This window comes from Lemur catta, chromosome 10 (assembly GCF_020740605.2).
Source record: "Lemur catta isolate mLemCat1 chromosome 10, mLemCat1.pri, whole genome shotgun sequence".
Classification (NCBI taxonomy): domain Eukaryota; kingdom Metazoa; phylum Chordata; class Mammalia; order Primates; family Lemuridae; genus Lemur; species Lemur catta.
Genome location: NC_059137.1, coordinates 32,713,399 through 32,734,037, shown reverse-complemented (window position 1 = coordinate 32,734,037; position 20,639 = coordinate 32,713,399). Strand labels below are relative to the sequence as shown.

The 20,639-nt window shown below is 39.7% G+C and overlaps 1 protein-coding gene across 2 annotated transcripts in view; it reads left to right on the top strand.

The window, feature by feature from the left end:
• The first annotated feature begins 1,090 nt into the window (after positions 1 to 1,090).
• Positions 1,091 to 20,639, top strand: part of TGFBR1 (transforming growth factor beta receptor 1) — a 45,973-nt gene continuing 26,424 nt past the window's right edge. For both annotated transcript variants that reach the window (XM_045562182.1, XM_045562181.1), the window contains exon 1: positions 1,091 to 1,286. In XM_045562182.1, coding sequence (XP_045418138.1) covers positions 1,202 to 1,286 — 85 coding nt within the window. In that variant the 5' untranslated portion in view covers positions 1,091 to 1,201. The remainder of the gene's footprint in view (positions 1,287 to 20,639) is intronic.

The following is a 20,639-nucleotide window of genomic DNA, read 5'->3' as shown; positions in this document are numbered from 1 at the left end:
TTCTCCTTAAAAGGTTCTGTGGAAAAAGTGTTCTCCGCTCCATGCAACAGCCTCCTCGGCTGTGTTTGTGTCTGAAGAAAGGACTAGTCTGACAGGAAGAATTACAAATCTGGAGCTCATTTTGGCGTCTCAGAGGAAAGGTGGGTGGAGCGTCTCCCAGTAAATTAGGAGTTCAGAATAAAAACGTAGTTAAGTTTATTTGGGTTTTTAGTGACACCTCAGAATTATCGTACAGGCGTGTCAGAGACAGCTCAGAGTAACGACGGCTGCCCCCCCTCCGCCCCGAGGAGCTGGGTGCTAAGAAAGGGGATCCCTCTCCTTTGAGGGGTGGGCGTGGGGACCCTTCCTTTGCCACCTGGTTCAGGAAGGGGGAAGCGGGAGAGCGCGGCTTGGATCCCCATTCTGGCTCCGTTCCGGAAGGCGGCGGGAGGCTTTCTGGGGCTGTGCTCGAGCCCAGGGCTGGGGTCTGAGGACTCCCTGGGAATTTGGAGGTGGGCGCTGAGAGCAGCGGGAAGGAGGAGACCGAGTCGCACGTGAAAGTCACTGAGGAAGGATCTCGGGAAGGGATGGTGAAAGCTGAGGTGTGCATGTGGGGAGAGGAAGGTGAAGCGGACGCAGGGGCTTGACGATGCTGCAGATCCAGGTGGCACCCTTCGGGGATAGCGGGCGCAGGGCTGAGAGTGGGTCAGGGTGGGGCTGGGTCAGTACCACATTTTGGTGCCTAAGGAGGCTAGAAGAAAAGAGCGTCAAGCGGCCACAGCCTTTTTCCGAAAGCGACTCCCACAGGCACACCCAGCGCTCAGCCCGGCCCCGGGGGCAGAGGCTCGGCCGCGCCGTGGCTGGCTAGACCCTGCCCCCTCCCGGCCTCCCGGAGCCCCGAGCCGCTCCGCCGGAGGCAGGGGTCTGGAGGCACGGCCCCCGGGGTGCGGGGGCGTGGCCAGCGGCCGGCGCCCGCGGCTGCGGATTGGCTGTCCCGCGGGCCCGCAGGCGGGGCTCCCGGCGGGGTCCCGCTCGGCCGCCAGCAGGCGGCGGGGAGGCGGGGCCGGCGGGAGCCCGGCAGCCAATGGACGCGCGTCCCCGGAGCAGTTACAAAGGGCCGGAGTGAGGCCGCCGCGGCGGCGGGGAGGTGGGGCGAGGCGAGGCTTGCTGAGGCTAGGCGGCGGCCGGGCCGGGCCGGGCCACAGGCGGTGGCGGCGGGACCATGGAAGCAGCGGCCGCTGCTCCGCGTCCCCGGCTGCTCCTCCTCGTGCTGGCGGCGGCGGGGACGCTGCTCCCGGGGGCGACGGGTGAGCTGTGGCGCGTCGGGCGGGCAGGCGACTGCGGGGCGCGCGGCCCGGGCCTCTGGCTCTCTCCTGCTCTTTCTCAAACATGGCGCGGGGCCGGGGGCGCAGGTGGCGGCGCCGGGGCGCGGGCTGGGCTTTCGTGGCTCCGCGCGGCCCGGCCGCCGCCACGCTAGCCGCGGGCGGGGAGCGGAGGCGGGGCGGGGGCGTGTGTCTGGGCGCGGGTGGACATGCCCGGCTGCCCGAGGCCGCCCGGCGCGGAGTTTCCCGGGGGAGGTGGCGTGGGGCGGAGTCGTCCGAGGTCGGGGGCTGCTCTCCGGGTGTGAGTGAGTGCGCGGGGGCCAAGGGGCGGAGGGGGTGAGGCTGGCTGGGACTGGCAGAGCCGGGGCTGCTCCCGTCCCCCGGGGCACGGCGTGGCCTGTTTGGGGCACCCCCGCCCCGAGAGAGTCTGTGCCCGAGGCCGCCGGGGCGGGGTTGGGGTTGGAGGCAGCTTCCCGGGCCGGCTGTGAGCTCTGAGCCTCGAGGGCTTCCCGGAGCGGTGGGAGGGGGCGACGTGTGGCGGAGACCCCGGGGTCAGCAGCTGCCCTGGACTTCGGCTCTGTCCCCGACCCTGCTGAAGGGGGCTGCTTTTCCAGCCAGGGTGGCTTTGGAAGGGAGCTGCGAAGCTTTGTGTGAGAAGAAGAAAGCACCAAGATGCGCGGAATGTTTCTTCTTCCCTGCGTCTGGAAGTGTTGAAGTGAATCCAGTAACCAGAAGGCTGTGGATTGTTTTCGTAGTAGAAACTTGAACGTTTGCTCACTGTGCGGGGTTTGGAATTTTTGGGAATGACTCTTGTGAATTGATCGAACGCTTTTATTTCCTCGAAGGAACATCGCTTGTGTCGTTCCTTTTCTTGAGTGACAGTAGTTTGGGTCTGTGTCGCTGATTTTCAAGGGAGAACGTTAGCTCTGTTTTCCAAAATATTAAGTCAGGCTGGGGATAGGTGGTTGTCATCTACCTCAGTGAAGGGTGGAGTGAAAAACTTTATTAGCAGCCAAACTTAATTATTAGAAACTAAAATATATAGCCTCACTGTTAGCAACTAAAATACAGTAAAAGTACATTTCTGTTTCTGGAGTTGGACAACATATGTTGAAAAAAAAATTAAAACTCAAGACTGAGAGTGTCAATTACAATTAGTCCACGTAACTAGTGTCTGTTAAGAGTGTACTATGATATAAATGGATGAAGTGCACCAAAGTACATTATTTAATTCCCACAACTAAACCCTCAGGGCTAGTGGCATTTGTCCCATTTTATAGATGTGAAAACTGAGGTACAGAGAGGTTAAGTACTCAATTATTGAGTGCTGAAGTTAGGGTTTCCACTCTAAGGCTCTGTTTCCAAAACCTACACACCACACACACACACACACACACACACACACACACCCACCAAACATCTGGCATAGCCTATTTTTCTTTTTCAGTCGTTCTGATGAATAATTGATCATCATTATTCACTTTTAGATTTTACCCTCACAATTTGAGTATCAGGTTGGCTTCATTCTGACCCCTAGCACATTTCTGACTCCCTTCAGGTAGGCCCGCATTAGAGGATACAATGGATTTTTGACATTGGCCTAAGGAAAGAGACAAGATAACTGTGGACAGGTGGAGAATCAATATAGTTATGCATCAAATATAAGTAACATTTCCACACCACTATTAACTTGAATAACATAGCTCTTTTCTACCTAGGGTGGCACAAGAAATGTTCATGTATTCAAGTAACTGTAGTGGACCTAATTGGATATACAGAACATTGCTCAGGCCCTGGGGGAGTTTACTGTCTCCCTGGGCACGAATACAATGCAGAACTGGTCCAGATGCTTGTTACTACTCTAAGCCCAGACTGCCTCGGCTTGTCTGCCTGCCCTGTTGGTTATGATGATGTTTCAGTCTATTTTTTTAATACTTTCTGAAGAAACTTGAATGCTTTTTTCCCCCTCTATAATTTGGTTTTGTTTTAAAGACTTGGAGTTGTTTCTTATTGTCTGGGTATCAGTTTTATAGTTTCTCCACCAGCTTCTGCTCTCTCCAGTATAGATTTCTCTGCAGAAATTGTTCCTTGTCTCTAGTACAATTTAGTACCACTATGCCTACATATATATTCCATGTGAGAATGCTGTTTGCTTCCTTTCTGCCATTTCATAACTTTTTTCCTTTGAAAACATGCCTAAAAATCCAGCTCTTCTTTTATATTAATGCCTGTTGAATGTCTCCTCCTTCCTTGGTATGCAGCCTTCAGTTTAGTCCTGCCTGTCATCCCCCAAATCTAGTTGCTTTCTAATGTTTCTCTCATCTAGGCTTTTCTATGGGTTATTGCCAAACTAATCTCCCTCAGCCATCCCCATAAAGATTTACAAGATTTCCCATTTGTATTCAGCACTTAGAGCAACACTTGAGGCTTATGATTAGGGCCATCTCTGAGTATCCATCCAGGGATCTCATTTCTCCCTACTGCAGATCCTCAATTCCAGTGATTTCTGTTTTCACACACTGTTCAGCTTTTACACTACACATTTAATTTTGCCCCTTTTGGGGGGTGTGGGGTGAGAAGTTCTCAGTCCCAACTTCCTGTACTGGTTTAGTTCTTCTTGAACTGTCTGTCTCCCTGAACTGTACAGCACTTAAAATTTGTGTTGTCTGTTCTACTGTCTTGCACTGCTACTTAACTACACTCAAATATAGGTACCCAGAGGACAGGGTTCATACCTTCTCTTTCCTTTATGGTATGGTCTCAGAACCCAGCACTGTGTTTTACATTCTATTCCACATAAATGCTTGTTGATTAAATGAATTCCATTTGCTTGAGCATTCCTTTAGTATTTATACTGTTATATGTAAGTTCAGTTTATGCAGTGTTAATTTATAATTCTGTGCATATAATCTGGAAAAGTTGTGTGGTGAAAGCAATTGGTTATTAGTCCCAACTTCACCTCCAGTTATGCAGAAAACATGGGTGATGCCTACTTTGCCTAATTTGTAAGATTGTGACGATCAAATGAGAAAGTTGTATTTGAGTTTGAGGTTGCTATTAATATTTTGTATTATTAGTAATAAGTAGGACTGATGGTCAACCAGCAATTCACACTGGACCATGTGTGTTTTGGTTAAACATCCTTTCTGATTGGTTGATACCCTTGTAGTGCCAGTTGCTAAATATTTTTAATATCTTCCTTGTAGAGAGGCATTAATATTCAAACCGGAAAATGATTAGGCTGAAGTGATTGGGGGAGGCTTCCTGGACATTTTAGGACTTAAACTGACTTTGGAGGGTGGCTAGAATTCAGATGGGCAGAGAGGGGGATTTGATGAGTGTTAAAGTTCTCTTTAAGTTGTATCTCCAACTGTCCTATGGCCTACCCAAGGGCAGGAAACAAAGCTTTTATTGACCGAGAGTTAGGTTCCTTATTCTGTGCTGTGGGATTTGGATGTATTAACTTCCATCTTTTTTCCCCCCTTAATCCTAAAAACACTTTAATATGTGGCTAGAAATAAAACAGAAAGGTAATCTAAACAGGATGAATGAGGGAGAATGACATTATGGAATGCCCACCCGACTTGGTATAGGCATTCAAACAGTGAAAGTTACAAGTGTATTATCACTTCAATTTATGGGTGAAAAAACACAACTCAGATTATGTGAATTTCTTAGGGTCGCACAGGGGCAGAACAGAGACAGGAACTTTGATTTTCTGATTCCAAATCTTGTGTCCCATACAGTGCTTTAAAATGTGAAGTACTTGGAGGTGGGGGAGGAATAGGATTAATGAATGGAGTAATGGAGTGACTTACTTACCTAAGTGAGGTTGGTCTTGAACTTCACAGAATTTATGAAAAGTAGATTCTGAAGGTGGAAGGAGGGGGAATGATTATAGGCTAAACTTCCCCAAGGGAAAGGTCAGTTTCTTTTTTATTGCTGATAAAAGGACCTGGTGTGGTACTTATTGAGAAAAGTGGCTTATAGTAGTTTGGGAGATGGTCTTTATTAAGTAGGGTTTAATTGAATTGGGGTGTAATTTAAAGGCCTTGGTTAGCTTTAGAATTTTAGGTGATCTACTTTGTTATTGAAATTAAATGGGGAACTGACATGATCAAAATAATCAAAAAGATGTTAAATCTTATTCCTTGAGGAGGGCTGTTCATGTGGGGAAAAACCCTGTTGAAAGGTTCTAGGCCTAGTTGAAACAGTTATCTGGACTCAACACGATTCTTGTAGTACCACTGTGTTGCATCATATATGCTCACATGTAATGAAGTGAGTTTTGAAAATGCTATTATCCTATGGATGGCCCTTTTATAATGAGAACATGTCTCTTCAAACCACAGAGCCCCCTGCAAATGTTGACAAACCACATGCTTTTTGCTGCTCTTCCTTGGTCATGGCTTACGTAATACAGAGTTCTCTGAACAGATGGACTGTGGTTTGATATCATGTGATTGGGTCACATCTTTGCTTCCTGCTTCTGGAATTGAGGGCAGATGCTGGCATGTTTCTAGGGGATTTTTATGCTTTGTCCCATAGGCTCAAGGAAACTTTTGTAGTCGTCTCAGAATTTATGGTCTGTTTTGACTTAGCCTAACTCCAATAGTTAGGATAATACTTAATGCCTCTCTTAACTGAATTTTCTCAACGTCAAATCCAAGTCTCCATAAACATGAAAATTTTCTGCTACTCTGAGTTAGATTCAATTTTAGCTGTTTAGTTTGCTTTCAGCCCAAATAATGCAGGTAGGTTTCTTGTGGCTACCCTTCTTCAGTATAAAGAAGGTTGAGTTTTTTGCTTTACACATCACTTTCTCAAACACTAGTAGAGTAAGTCTGATTGGTTTTATGGGTCCAATTTTGTAAAATTGGATCAGATCTGGCCTTTTGTAAAGCTGCTCCCTCATTTTGCAGTCTGAGAGCAATATGCATTATAAAGAATGATTTCTGAGTTTTTAAAAAATTACAACTTGCAGGGTGTATATGTAGGTTACTTTGACATTTCTTGAAGGAATATATTATAAGAATGTGCCAGGCATTTTAATTGCTTTGTCTCATTTAATTCTCATAACCAACCCTGGATAGCAGTTGTGTAGTAGTACAAAAACTTCTTCCTTATTTGCTGATTAATTTCCAGAAAATACTTTAAAGTCCATTTGTTCCCAGGGACCAGTGCTCAGACGGTAACTATAGGTTTTGATGACATTGGTTCTAACCTAAGATACTTTTCAACTTTCTTAAACATTATCCAAAGATGTATTTTGTCTTTCATCCTTTAATCATAAATACATTTATAAAAGGAGGACACTGCTTCAAATAGAACAGATGTAGACTAACAGTAGTCCAGCCACTAAGATTCAAATGATTGTGTCTTACCATTAACCCCATCTGCCTGGGTAGGCAGAGTTGACGGGATTTTGCTCAGATAGGAACCTAGTTTGTATCTATGAAAGAAGAGCTTCTTTGTTCCCAACTTATAGACCAGGAAAGTGAGGTTGTGTTATTAATGAATGGTGGAGCCTGCATTTGAGCACTCCAGGGTATTAGCTCTTTCCTATACAAATGCTCCTCGACTTACAATGGGGTTACATAAATCATGCTGCTTTCACATATGTAAATAAATTGTTAAGAGTCATATCAGCAGGAAAGTTTTCATTTTGTTTTAAACCATAAGGATTTGCTTCAGCTTGTCTTAATTACAGTTTGACTTTTTCTTTTTCTTTTTTTTCTTTGAGACAGAGTCTTGTCCTGTTCCCTGGGCTAGAGTGCCGTGGCGTCAGCCTAGCTCACAGCAACCTCAAACTCCTGGGCTCAAGCGATCCTCCTGCCTCAGCCTCCCGAGTAGCTGGGGCTACAGGTGCACGCCACTGTGCCGGGCTAATTTTTTCTATTTTTAGTAGAGACAGGATCTCACTCTTGCTCAGGCTGGTCTCCCTCCTGGGCCTCCCAGAGTGCTAAGATTAACAGGAGTGAGGCATGTGCCTGGCCCAGTATGACTATTTCTTTGCAACTCCAGTTTACTCAGTACTTGCAGTCTTGCTTTGACATTATTTTTTTTTAGACAATTTGAATCTCACTAATGAATCCAAGATAGTTGATCATTTACTATTTGTATTAATTTGTATATAGTCATATCAGATCCTTCTAAAAGTAACATAAGCATAGGACTGAAAATAACTGAAAATTTGAATTGAAGAAAAAAGCCATCACCAGCCATCATTAACATTTTGGCTTATCTCACACATTTTTTTTAGTATAATAAGCCATTCTTAATTCATTCTATTTCAGCAATTTATCGAAGCTAATAAAAGTAAACTAATAAAAGTTTCTAAGTTGACAGAGAGCTTCAGCTTGTAGAAGAAATAGCTCGTTTATTCTTAGCAAATATTTAGTAGTGATCAACATGATGGGAAGTATAGGAAAACTAAGAGGCAGACTTGTTTTAAGAAATACGATGTTGAGGAAATATGATGAATACAGCCTAAATAATAGCAACCTCCGGACTACTTTACAGAGGTGGTAGGACTTGATCTCTCCACACCTTACAGGATGGATAGGGTTTAGAATCAGTGAGGGCTGAAAAGGACACACTTCTGGGCTGAAGAGGATGGCATATGTGGAGAAGGAGCATGCTAAGTGTCAGGAATTTTAAGGAGAGGAGTGGAAGTTCATGATGTAAAAAAGGTGGGCTCAGAGAATTATGAACCTTGAAGATCAGGCTGATAGTCTTAATATGGAAAAGGAATGTCTCACTGTACCACAGAAGACATGGAGCAGAATGGTTACGTAGGGAGATTTTGGAGTTGGCTTGATGGCATTGGGAATGGAGTAGAAGGGTGGCTCTTTGACATTTTAAAGAAATCAGACGAATTAGTAGTGGGGCCTTTGTGTGGCCCTTGGCTGCATGTTCTTCACCCACATACATAACTGTGTGGCTTCCTCCTGCACCTCTTGCAAGTCTTTGCTCAAATGTGACTTGTTCTCAGTGAGGCTTACCCTGACCACCTTTTAAGAGATTGTCATCATTCTACTGTGTTTTTCTTTTCTTTGACACTTACTACCTTCTAACATACTGTATTTACTTATCATATATATTTATTTACTAGGTTTGTTGTCTCCTCCTTCCTACCAGAACATAAACTTTGTGAAAATGGTTATCTTTGTTTTGTTCACTAATGTATCTCAAGTGCACAGAAAGTGCCTGGTGCATCATAGACACTTAATAAATATTTGTTTAATGGCAGTAGGTTTTAGCTGTAAAAAGGTGGAGTACAGAAATTAAGAATGCCTCCATGAAAGGAAAAAAGATGACTCCAAGCTTTTTACACCTGGATAATGCCTTTAACTCATAAGGAATTTGGCAAGAGAAAGATTAAGGGGAAATGAATTCTGGTTTGAGCATGTTGAGTTTGAGGTGAAGGTAGCCAAATGAAATTGTTCGGTAGGCAGCAAAGATAAAAAACTAGAACTTGGTCAGAAGTAGAAGAGAACCTTAGGCAAAGAAACGACTGTTAGCATTTCCCCTTCACTTTGTATTCTCATTCTTCCTCTCCATCTCCCACTCTCCACCCCCTTTTTTGGATTTCAGTGGCCTAAAAAGCCACCTTAATTGGGGTTTTTATTCTGACCCTGAAGTCTTAGCTTGGATCTAGAGTCTTGCTCAGTTCACTGGGATATTTTTCCCTCCTATGTTGCAGGTCCATGCTTTGTGTTTTTACCCTCACCTCCCTAAAACCAAAGAAATATATATTCAGAATTGTATATAGTCTTACGGTTGAAATTAGCCTTCAGGCATTCTACTTTTTCTGCAGTAATATGTTTGATGTTTTGGGAAACTGCTCTGGTTCCTGGCTAAGGTAGAAGAGAGGAAGTTTCCTGTTTGGGGCCTGGGTTTACACATCTGGCCTTATGTCATGTTTGCTGATGTTACAGGTGTCACCTTTGCTATCTCCTGGAGTTCCCTGATGGCTATCTTGCTAAATGCTTTTCATGCTGTTTTTCTCTATGAATCACTCATGCAGTTGTATCTCTAGGCCATCTGTATTTTTCTGTTTGGATTGATCCAGCTTAAGTTTATTTTTCTTCCAGTTATGAAGGCAGATTCAATTCATGTGACTTGGTTGCCAGAAATTTAATAAAATCTTTTTGTATAGGGAGTACGTCTATAAAAGCCCTGACATTATTTGTCAGGAATTAAATTCCAATCAGTGTATCTCCCTGGGATTCACTTTTTCAAAGGATAATGATTCCCAACTTACATGATGGTTGTGAAGATAGTGTACAGTAGTGTTTATAAAATACCTAGCACATAGCCTGACACCAGTAGGCATTCAATAAATGGGAATTGTTAAATATTTAAATGAGCAAAAGAATGTCTTTTGGAAGAAAGAATACATGTCTATGTAATGAAGAACTAGAATTAATTGGTAGGCTGAAATATAGAATTCAGCTTAATATAAGGAAGAATGTTCTATCTACCGTAGCTGTCATGAAATGGGACATTGTAAAAGTAGTATGTTCCCTGTCACTGGAAATATTCAGGCAGAGGCTGGGTAACTTTCTGAGAAATTGTAGAAGGAATTTCTTGTATTAGGTGGGAGGTTGGACTTAATTATCTTTAAGCTCTGTTTCCACTCTAGAATTCTGTACTTTTAGGTGTAGTCCAAGCTTCCTTGCTTACTGTTTTTAGCCAACAATAAGGTCTAAACCTCTCTAGGATTCATGGCTTCAAGGTGGACACTATCTTGTAACTTACTTACTGTATTAGAAAAGTTTATTCATTGATTGGCTTGTATTCTGGGCATTTTCTAAAAAGGATTTAGGAAGCTTGAAATAAAAAGAAATTCAGTAAAACCAAAACTAATGATCATAAAAGATAAGAATCAGTAAGTAAAAAAGGAAAAGAAAGAGAACAGTTACCCATAAACTTAGCTGAGGAGAGCTTTAGCAATTGAGCACAAGACTTAGCTCTGAGTTTTCTAGTAGCAGGGGCAAATAAGCAAGCCTGATAATTTGCGTAGATCTCATTGCCTATTACTGAGAATTCATGAGGAGGCTGCCACCTTCCTTAACAAAAATGGAGCCCCAAACACCAAGACGGCAAGGCAAGGAGAATCTCCAAGTGGTAAGGGGTTGTTGCTATACCTGGCAGTTATGATTCTTGTTCTCAGGCTTCCACTTTAACACATATTGAGGGTTCAATTTAGTACTGCTGCTGCCATCTTTCTTCTCCACCTTAAGGCTCTGATCCAAGTATGGACACACTAGTGTTTCCCTAATGCCAATGGAACAGCTGATGAAAGGCTAGGACATTTAAATCAAGCTTTGCTAAAAGCTAGAGGATAATGAATAGAGAGCAACATGAACCTATTCAGTCTGGCTTACAAAGACATTTTTCTCAAGTCCTTATCTTTTGGCCTGTCTCCATTTGGCAGACTTCATCTGAGTATTGCCACCAAAGGTGAACAGAGCCAGACATTTACAAAAGAGCCAGACATTTACCTTTCTTTAAACAGGTCTAAGTCAGCAAGATCCAGAGAATATCTTTGCTTGGGTTTCTTGTTTGAAGAACTGCCTCATTTCTGGGTGATGGACATTGGAAATGATTACTTTAGGAGAGACTGCACTTACCCAGAAGGTGTGGTCCTACTGTACTGGTCTCACAGTAATCCCAATAGTTATATAAAAGATATGCACATACATTAGCATGGTGGCATTCTTTAGTTAGAACATTCTAATTTCATTGGGAAACACAAGCTTCTCCCTGTTCTTGAGCAGAACCTATTATAGAAGTCTTTGTATAAGGGTCCATTGGGAAATAAAGTGAACAGTTTGGGTTTATCACTGTACATGATTTGTACAGGATTCACTTTGTTCTCTTATTCTGCAGATGCTTGGCTAAAGGTCTGTCTGTTCCAGTGTTTTCTTGTTTTCATCAACAGGACTAAACCTCTTTATTTTTGTACATTGCTTCAGGATAACCATTCCACCTAGATTTCCTAGGTGTGAACCTCACTGGTTACATAATAGCGTGTATTTATAGTTCTAGGACACCTTGTTCAAGCATCCTGTTACATTTCTACAATATAAGTTCCTTAAATATGCATTGAAATACAAATAGCTCCTACGGGAAAAAGCAAAAACAAATGGCTTTTTCGTCTAGAAACCAGGACTAATATACATATTTGGGAGCACTTAACATGGTGGATATAGTTTAGCTTGAAGAGGAATAGAGAGGAAGAAAAGCAATAACTGGCTTTCCATTTGTGTACACACACGTACACATGTGCACTCGCATGCAAATGATATATGTATGGGTTGCTTTATTTTGCTCGATGTATTCATTCCCAAATCGAACTCTAATGTGCTCTAATTGAGTCTCTTTGTTTAGCACATGGCTGTTGATTTGAGTACTTTCTCCAATTGAAAAACTGACATTTTAATTTTGTTATTCAATGTGTAATAGATTTAAATAAAAACACCAAGATTGTGTATTGTAGATTTCCTTCAACAATAATTACATATAATTAGTTTACTAAAATAAGCAAGTTAAAGTATTTTAGTTATTTTATCTCATTTTACATTTGGAAGAAAATTACAAACCAGGCCCCAGAGTTTGCTCATGTTTCTCAATGAGGAAAGATAATTTTTGATTGGCATTCCCACCAAAGCATTGGTAAATTAACACTGTGCTGTAGATTACTTTCTTGTGAACCAATTCTCTATTTTTTTCCTTTCCATTATTTTGCTTTCCTCTTTTCCATGGTGCATTTTACTTTTGTTCTTTTTTTATTTTGATGTATGTATATAAGTTTCAGTCTTTATGTTCTCACATACTCTTTCTCCCTATGATTACAATTGTTTCTTCCTCTTGATTCTTAAAAAAAAAAAAAAGGCCACATAAATATTTTAGCTATATCTCATCTATTATTTAAGTTTTGTCAGATCCAGTCTGCTCTTGCCTTATGATGGGAGAAGGGAAAAGCGGGAGGAGTTTCAAGGGATTTTAGGCATCAGGCAGAAATCTTAGGGGGTACTGAGCAAGGATCAACAGGCTCAGAATTAGCTGTGCATTGCAAACAGATGGTGTGTCCCTGAGGAAATACTGTAGTTGCCCTAAGCAATTAGGTATTTGCATCTAATTTAGCTTAGAATCCGTGTAACTGGCAGGGGAAAAGTCTCAGGGAACAAATGGGTATAATGAACCTATGAACCATTATAAACCATAGCTAGAGCCTTGTAATTATTGACTTGTATATAGATGTCATAATTCTGCAAGATAGTCATGTTGTATCTTGTATCTTTAATTCTCTGAGGGATACAAAGACCCTTATACCTCTGACCCTGACAGACCCTTATCTTTTAATAACCAACCCCCTACTAGAGGCCTTCTTCAGTGACCAAGATGCTAGTATCAATGCTATCAGCACTTGGAAACCCATATTCCTGGTGCCAGGTCTCTGGACATCTAGATTTTGAGTTCTGAAAACTTTATTAGCTTGGTTACAGTGGATCCCAAGCTTCATTTTTCATATATACATAGTCTAGTCTCAAAGGGCAAGTGTTCCCCTGAAAGGAGTTCAGTCAACACTAGATGCTTGCATCTTCATGCCCCAAGGGAGTCCACAATTCAATGGTTAGAAATAGTGTAAAAAATATAAATATTATAGAAATAAAAAAAAGCTCCTCCATTTTGGCTGATTTTTCTATCCTTGCTTGGTCAAATTTAGCTATGTTCTTCTAGGAGACTGCAACCAGAATTGAACTGCATGCTTTGACATTTTGTTTGACAAGGGAGATGAACATTTCTGGTGGGAAGGCAAGAACATTAGAGCTTGTGTAGCTACATGTGTGGCTCACCAGGTCTCCAAGATTTCTGACAGTGTCTATCTATTTTCTCTCTTTTGGTTAGGGTCAGTAATTTTTTTCTTTCTTCTGCATAGGAGTAGGAGTGACATAATAAAGCCATTAAATACCAAGAGAATCAATTAGAGTAAAACATGTTTACTTCTGTGGAGCAGGAAATGGAAGGGTTGGATGTTGGGGAGCTGCTATGGTTTTTTTTTTTTTTTTTTTTTTTAATGGTAGTAGCCTTGTAGAACTATTTGACACCATAAACTCTATACTATATAACTTTGATAAAAATAAAGTCTAAATTAAAAAGAAAAAAAGGTAATTACATGGCAGCCATAAGTCTATGAATGCTTAGTAAATCTGAAGGGTTAAGTTCACCTGTTGGAAATACACACACAGAGGCCTGCAAATCTAGCTATATTTTTCTAAGAGGCACTTAAAATGACACCAAAAGTTTGAAAATAATGGATTAGAAAAAGGCAAATCTAACAACAACAAAAAGGTACATATGGTAAGATTAATACCTGACAAAATTCAAGCTACAAAACATTAAACGGAAGAAAGAAGTGTATTTTATATTGATAAGAGGTACCATTCTTCAAGACAGGTCACTAATCTTTATGCAGCAAATAAAATAGTCTCAAAATATATAAGACTAAAACTGTTAAAAATACAAGAAGAAATTGATAAAAATCATGGTTCATAGATTAAGAAAGCAAGATTTGAATAACAATAACAAAGATTTAATGTATTCCACTTTTGTAATCATGCACAGCATTCTTTCAAAGTATTTCTTGAGTTTCCCAGGAAATTGGCTATATAGAGGTTCACAAAGAACACTCAAATTAGAAATTAATGGCAATTTTTTAAAAAGACAAAATAATATGTCTACTTGAAAATTTAAGATTACTCTTCTCAATGATCTCTTAAAGAAGTCACAGTCGTAATTACAAACCATCTTGAAATGGACAAGAGCCCTACATGCCAAAACTAGTGGGAGTTTTACTAAAGCAGTACCCAAAGGAAAATTTGAAAGCAAGATGTTTAAAAAGTCAAGCTAGAAAGAGAACAACTAAGTAAATACAAACACAATGGGAATATAGAAAAAAAATTTAAAAAAATAGATTTGGTCAGTAAAATACTAAATTGTTTCTTTGTAAATATATTATTATAATAGACAAATATTTAGCAAATCCAAAAAAAGGGACAACATGAACAGAAAAATGACAAAGAAGAATGGTGTCTTTCTGATGAACTTTAATGTATTTTAATGTAGTCCAACTTCAGTTATTTTCTCATTAAGGTTAGTACTTTTTGAGTCCTGTTTAATCTTTCTGGATCCAAATGTCTCAAAAATGTTTTCCCGTGTTTTCATCTAAAAGGTTTCTTATTTTACCTTTCACATTGAGATGTACAGTCCATCTATAATTGATTTTTTTATTATGATATGAGGTGTATTTTCATTTTAAAATGTGGATATCCAGTTGATTCAGAACCATTTATTGGTAATACCTTCCTTCCCCCAGTGTACTACAGAGTCACCTTTGTCATAAATCAAGTAGTTGTCTATGTGAGGGTCTGTTTCTGGACTCTATTCCATTGGTCTATTTGTCTGTCCTTGTGCCATTACTACACTATCTTAATTATTATAATGTTACATGTCTTGATATGTAGTAGTGTAGGTCTTCCAAAAGCATTGTTCTTCAAGATTGCTTTGGTTATTCTTGGGATGTTGTTTTTCCATGTTAATTTTAGAATCAGCTTGTCAGTTCTTACCAAAAAAACCTGTGGGGATTTTGATTTGATTTTGTTGAATATATAGATCACTTTATAGAATATTGACATCTATACAGTATTGTATCTTCCAGTTAGGAACTTGGCATGTTTGTTTATTTATAAATAAAATTTTTAATTTTATTTTATCTCCTTTGTAATTTCTATCAAAAAGTAATATTTTGAACCCTTCACTGTAGAGGTTTTACATGTCTTGTTAGATTCTTTTTGATATTTTTAAATATTTTTGTTTTCTATTTGTTGCAGGTTTAAGAAAAGCTGATTTTTTTTTATACTGAGTAACCTTGCTAAATTTACTAATTGATTCTAATGGTTGATTTGTAAGTTATTTTTGAATTTTCTATGTACATAATTGTTTCTCTGCAAATGATGACAGATCTATTTCTTTCGTTCCAACTGTCTTCCTTTTATTCATTTTTTCTGATTTATTGCACTCAGACCTCTAATACAATGTTGAGGAGAAGTAGTGATAGATATTTTCTTATTTGTGATTTCAGGGGAATGCTGTCAGTCATTCATCATTAAATGTAATGCTTGTTTTGTGCCTTTTCCTTAATCTGATTATTTCCAATTTTTTTATTCTACAATTTACTAAGATTTTTAAAAACTCAGGAACAAATATTGAATGTTATCAGTTTTGTTTTTGTTTACATCATCTAAACTGCCAAACTCTGTTATTCCTGCATATATTAATATGTACAATATTTTTGTATATCATCTCCCCAGAATGACTTTTCTTTCGTCATCAGCCTTCCTTGAGTCTTAGTCTAGGTGTCATCTTTAAGAGAAATCTTCCTTTTCTGTTCTCTCTCTCTCTACACTTTATGTCACCATTTATCGGTAGCATCTTTGTTTGTTTACATTGTGAACTTGAGAGCAAGAATCTCACCCTAATCATCTCTGTCCTCTTAAAGGTGTGTTCTTTCTTCCTGTGCAGGTTACATACACTGTTCTTTTCTGAGAACAGGTGTTCAGGCCCTGCTCTCTGCTTTTAAAATTATGAACTAGGCAGCACCATCAGCTCATTTCTTCAACTGTGGCCCCAGTAGTCTTTTGCTGTTTGCTGGCCCAGGTGTTACTCCCCTCTGCTCTAAGTCAGTGGCAGCTGGGGGGTGGTTACCACTTCCTTCTATTACCACAGTTCCGTTTCATACGTCATTCCCCTAGCCCAGATGATCTGCTTTCATTTACGTTCAACGCTACACCTCATTGTTTGTGTAGCCAAGTCACAATGTTGCCTACAGATGCTCTTGTTTTCCAAAGAGAAAAGGTTGAGTTTTTCATCTTGTCCTACTTGGGGTTATCACCATAGATTATACAAAAGTCCTTTTTTTCTTTCTATGCTGTGGAATAAGTTTGTTTTATGTTGATGTAGCTCTTAGGACATTTCTTTTTCTTCATCTGTAAAATAAGGGACTAGGATCAGATATTTCTTTTCAGTTTTCTTCCAGCATGAACATTTGATGGTTAGTAAGTTATTATTTATTAGTTAGGGGCATTACATATAAATGTACAAACTGGATGTGTTCCAATTTGGGTTGGAACTGAAAATATACTTCCTGTAGGTGCCTCTCATGCTACTACAGTGAAGTTCTTAAGCTAGCCCTGTTCAAACAGTCTTGTTGCTGAAAAACTCTGTGAGTATCTATGGATGGAGAAAAAGGGGAAGGCAGATTACTGGAGTAGAGGAATAGGGTTGGGTGATTAAAGGGCTTGACATGAGTATGGGAAAGGATTTGTTATACCATCTAACTTTTGCCTTCACCTTTGCCAACAGTGCTGTGACTTGCTTTTAACTGTAGCTAAGTGGGCCTAGTGCCTGTCAGGTCTTTTACTTGCCAGTTGGTGCATATTTGTAATATTTGGAAATACTCTCACTGCAAAGTAAAGTAAAATTGTGCTGTAGTGGGCAGGGTAAGGGAAACAAGTGTCATCACCAATAAAGTCAGAGTGGTGAAAAGATTCAGAGTTCGGTCTTTGGTGAGAAACTCTTCTTTTTTAACTGCTGAGTTGTCTCAGCAAGAAGAAACCTAAGAGTCCTTCCAGGGTCCTTTTTATCACTGTACCAGTAAGGGTATTAAGGGAATAATGCTGTATTTTGGTTTTGGCTTTGCACCGATAGGTAAGCCAAGCAGAGTGTTTCCTGGAGGCAGTTAAAATATGAGTTTCAAGCACAGGTGAAAGGCCATGAGGTTTGGAGACGTAGATCTGAGATGTAGCAAAGGGCTGAGTGCAAAGTAAGGGAAGTGTGTCATGAGAACAAATAAGGAAAGAGTGGCACTGTGTCTCATATCCTGAAACATTTAGAAAAGAACATTGAATTCAACCAGAAAGGCATTACTAGTGAATTTCAAACAGAGGTTTCAGTGGAGTTCTAGACTGGGGGAAGATAGGTGATGGAAGGATGGAGGGGGCCAAGAAGGGTTGAAAAAGTAAAGAGTATTGAAGTGTATGCATTAAAAGAGGGAGAGGTTGTATGGATGCTGTCACTCTAGGTCTGGGAAGACAAGATTTCTGGTGCTAATTTTTATTTCTCCAACAAGAGTAACAGAAATGTCTGTTCAATATACTATACATAGGCTGTTTAACACTCCATTTCTCTAGCTAGACATGGGCTTGTGAATCAACACTTCGTAGCTCTGGCGTTAGGTAGAAGTAATAGTGCTTCCGTGTGTGACCTCCAGACACACTGGAATGAGGCAACCATGGAAATCCTTTATAGCTGGAACCAAGAGTCCAACTATAAAGAATCTCAACTTGGGATTTATCACCCTGGTGCAGTGAAAATAATAATCCCAAGGGTCCTGCTGCCTCTTTACAGTTGTTACTTCCTTTCACTTGCTACATGTTTAGTTTCTGATGGTCCTTCACATCATAGCAACATCTGCGAGCTTTGACAATTCTGATTTATTCCGTAGTATTTGGAAGTGTCACTGCTAGTTTTGTATTTCCTGGCATGGGACTGACAATTTTCTGTGAACACAGTTAACTTTTCCTTGTAGTGCTGAATCATATTGAAATCTTTGTTTGGACAATGTCATGGGGATCAAACTTAAATGTTAGTTGCAGGGGAGCTACCAAGGCAGATAATTAAAGTGATGATGAAATGAATACAGGTTGAGCATCCCTAATCCACAATTCGTAATGCTCCAAAATTCAAAACTTTTGAACACTGACATGATGCCACAAGTGAGAAATTCCACATAATCACCTAACACAAACTTTGTTTCATTCCTAGAGTTATTAAATGTTGTATAAAATTATCTTCAGGCTATGTGTGTAAGGTATATATGAAATGTAAATGAATTTCATATTTAGACTTGGGTCCTATTCCTAAGGTATCTCATTATGTATGTGAAAATAATCCACAACCTGAAAAAATCTGAAATCCAAAACACTGGTCCCAAGCATTTCATAAGAAATACTCAACTCATAATATTTTTTATGCACAGCAAAGTTTGTACATGCATAGATTGCAACAACTCATCCTGTCTTACCTTTCTGTCTAGAGGCTGAAGTTTTCTTTTGACTTTGATTATAAAGTGTATCCAGATTTCAGAAGTGTTAAAGTGTGGGGAAATGTGTGTCTCAAAATTAAGAAAACTATGCCTACTGGTAGTTTGGGGCATGGAAGCAAAGCTAGAGTAGTAGAAAGCTGCTAAATAGGGAGTTTGGTTCTTATCTTTGCTATCAAGCAGAAAAGTCAAACTCTAGGGGTCTAAACACAAAGCTGTACTATTGGTTCACCTGGGAGTCTTTAAAGTTTAGGGTTACTGAGCATAGGGTTACTAGTACAGAAAACGGTTGCGTATATTTCATTCATGTTCATGATGATAATATAGTGGGGATTCACATCCATCTGTAAGGTAGAATATTATTATAAATCATTCTGGTTCTCTTAAGTTTTGGTTTTTTCATTAATAAAATGACAGAACTGAATTAGAACTAGATGATCTTCATGTGGTTCCATCAATCTAGTATTCTACAGTGGAATTTTAGGCACTATGGGAAGAGGTGTTCCTTTGGTGGCCTACAAATAAAAACATGTTTGAAATAATGGCATTTATCATATGTGATAATTCTGTGTTTAATAATTTATATTAGTTTCCAAATGTGTTAATGTAGAGTATCTCATTGGATCATCTCAGTGAGATGATAGAACAGGTCAGGAAGGTATTACGTTCATTTTGCTAAAGAAATGAAACCATTGTGGTTAGCATCTTGAAAAATTATTTAAATTTGATGATCTTACTTGAAATGCTAGCCACTAAGGATGAAATCCTGCCACTGAGGGGCGGGGGGCAGGGGGTGGTGGAAACCCAGTCAGGATAGCTTTCTCACCTTTATCCAGCTAGCAAATTGTACATATTCTCCAGGTTCTGACTTGAATGCCCTGTGAAACTTTTCTTGATATCTCTTTTACCTCAGCAGAATTGAAGCACTTTGATCATTCTTCTGGGGACTCTGGATTTTAATTATCTGTTTAATGCCTTACTTTTCTACTCTAGTGAACTACTTAAGAGCAAATACCTTATCCTATCCATCCCTACACCTCATAGTCCACATAGTACCTGGCATGTAGGGATGGATGCTCAGTGAGTAACTGTAGAATCAAATGCAAGAGTCAAATTGATGGGCTGGTGGTGTGGAGTGGAGAGTGGAAATTGGGCTTTGAGGTGGTAGGAAGGAGACATCATTGTATATACCTTTTTTAGGATTTTGCCCTGTACATGCATTTAAAAATTAATACAAAAACCTAGTTTAATAAAAGGGGGGAAGGCAGCCAAGGGCCAGAAACATTTATTAAGAAAATAAATGTGAATTTTTAAAAAATGGCAATTAAAGCTCATGTGTTCATGGGAATTTTTAAATTCCTGTTTTAGTATTTCCATAAATTATTTTGTGATATCACATAATAGCAATCTTGCATTCAAAAAAGACTGATTTAGAGTGTTGAAATAGAATTTCAAAATTCCTTCTAGAGAAAAATCCTTGCCTGGTTAAGATTTGTGTTATATGATATTATATTTGTCTAGTGACCTGTTTTTCTTATTGAAAGACTCGTTGAAAGAGTAAAGACAAGCTCTTTAGCGCTGATTTTTTTCAAATTTGCCATACTGAAATAACCCCATTGAAAGAAGTACAGAATGTATTTTTCATGTCACTTAAATTGTATAGACATGAAACTAGATATAAAAGCCTTATGTTTTTAAATCATTTACCACTATGAACCAAATCTGTAAATTAAATACAAGACAACTTCAAAAAAGCAAAATTTTAATTAATACAGTTATACAGTGTGACAGATGATGTTTAGGTTTTACAGTAGAAAAAATAGCTTTAGGTCTGATTCCATTTTAAATCTGTTTCTGTATTTTAACTTCAGTGATAATGAAAGCTGTGAGTGCCTATTCTCATCAGTAGTGTTGTGTAAGATGGTATAAATGACTTCAAGGCTTTCTTGGTAAGTTCAGGATAATGAGACTTCATATGTAACCAAAACACTTACCAGCAAGTATTCCTCAAATATTAAGTTTTAAGGAGATGTCAGTTATTTTGTTCACTGAAAGATAAGGTTAATATTATTGAAATCTTCATTAAATGTTTTTCTAAACTAGTTTTTACTGGAAATGAGAATGGAAAAACATCACTGCATACTTAGAATCACATTTACTGCTAATGA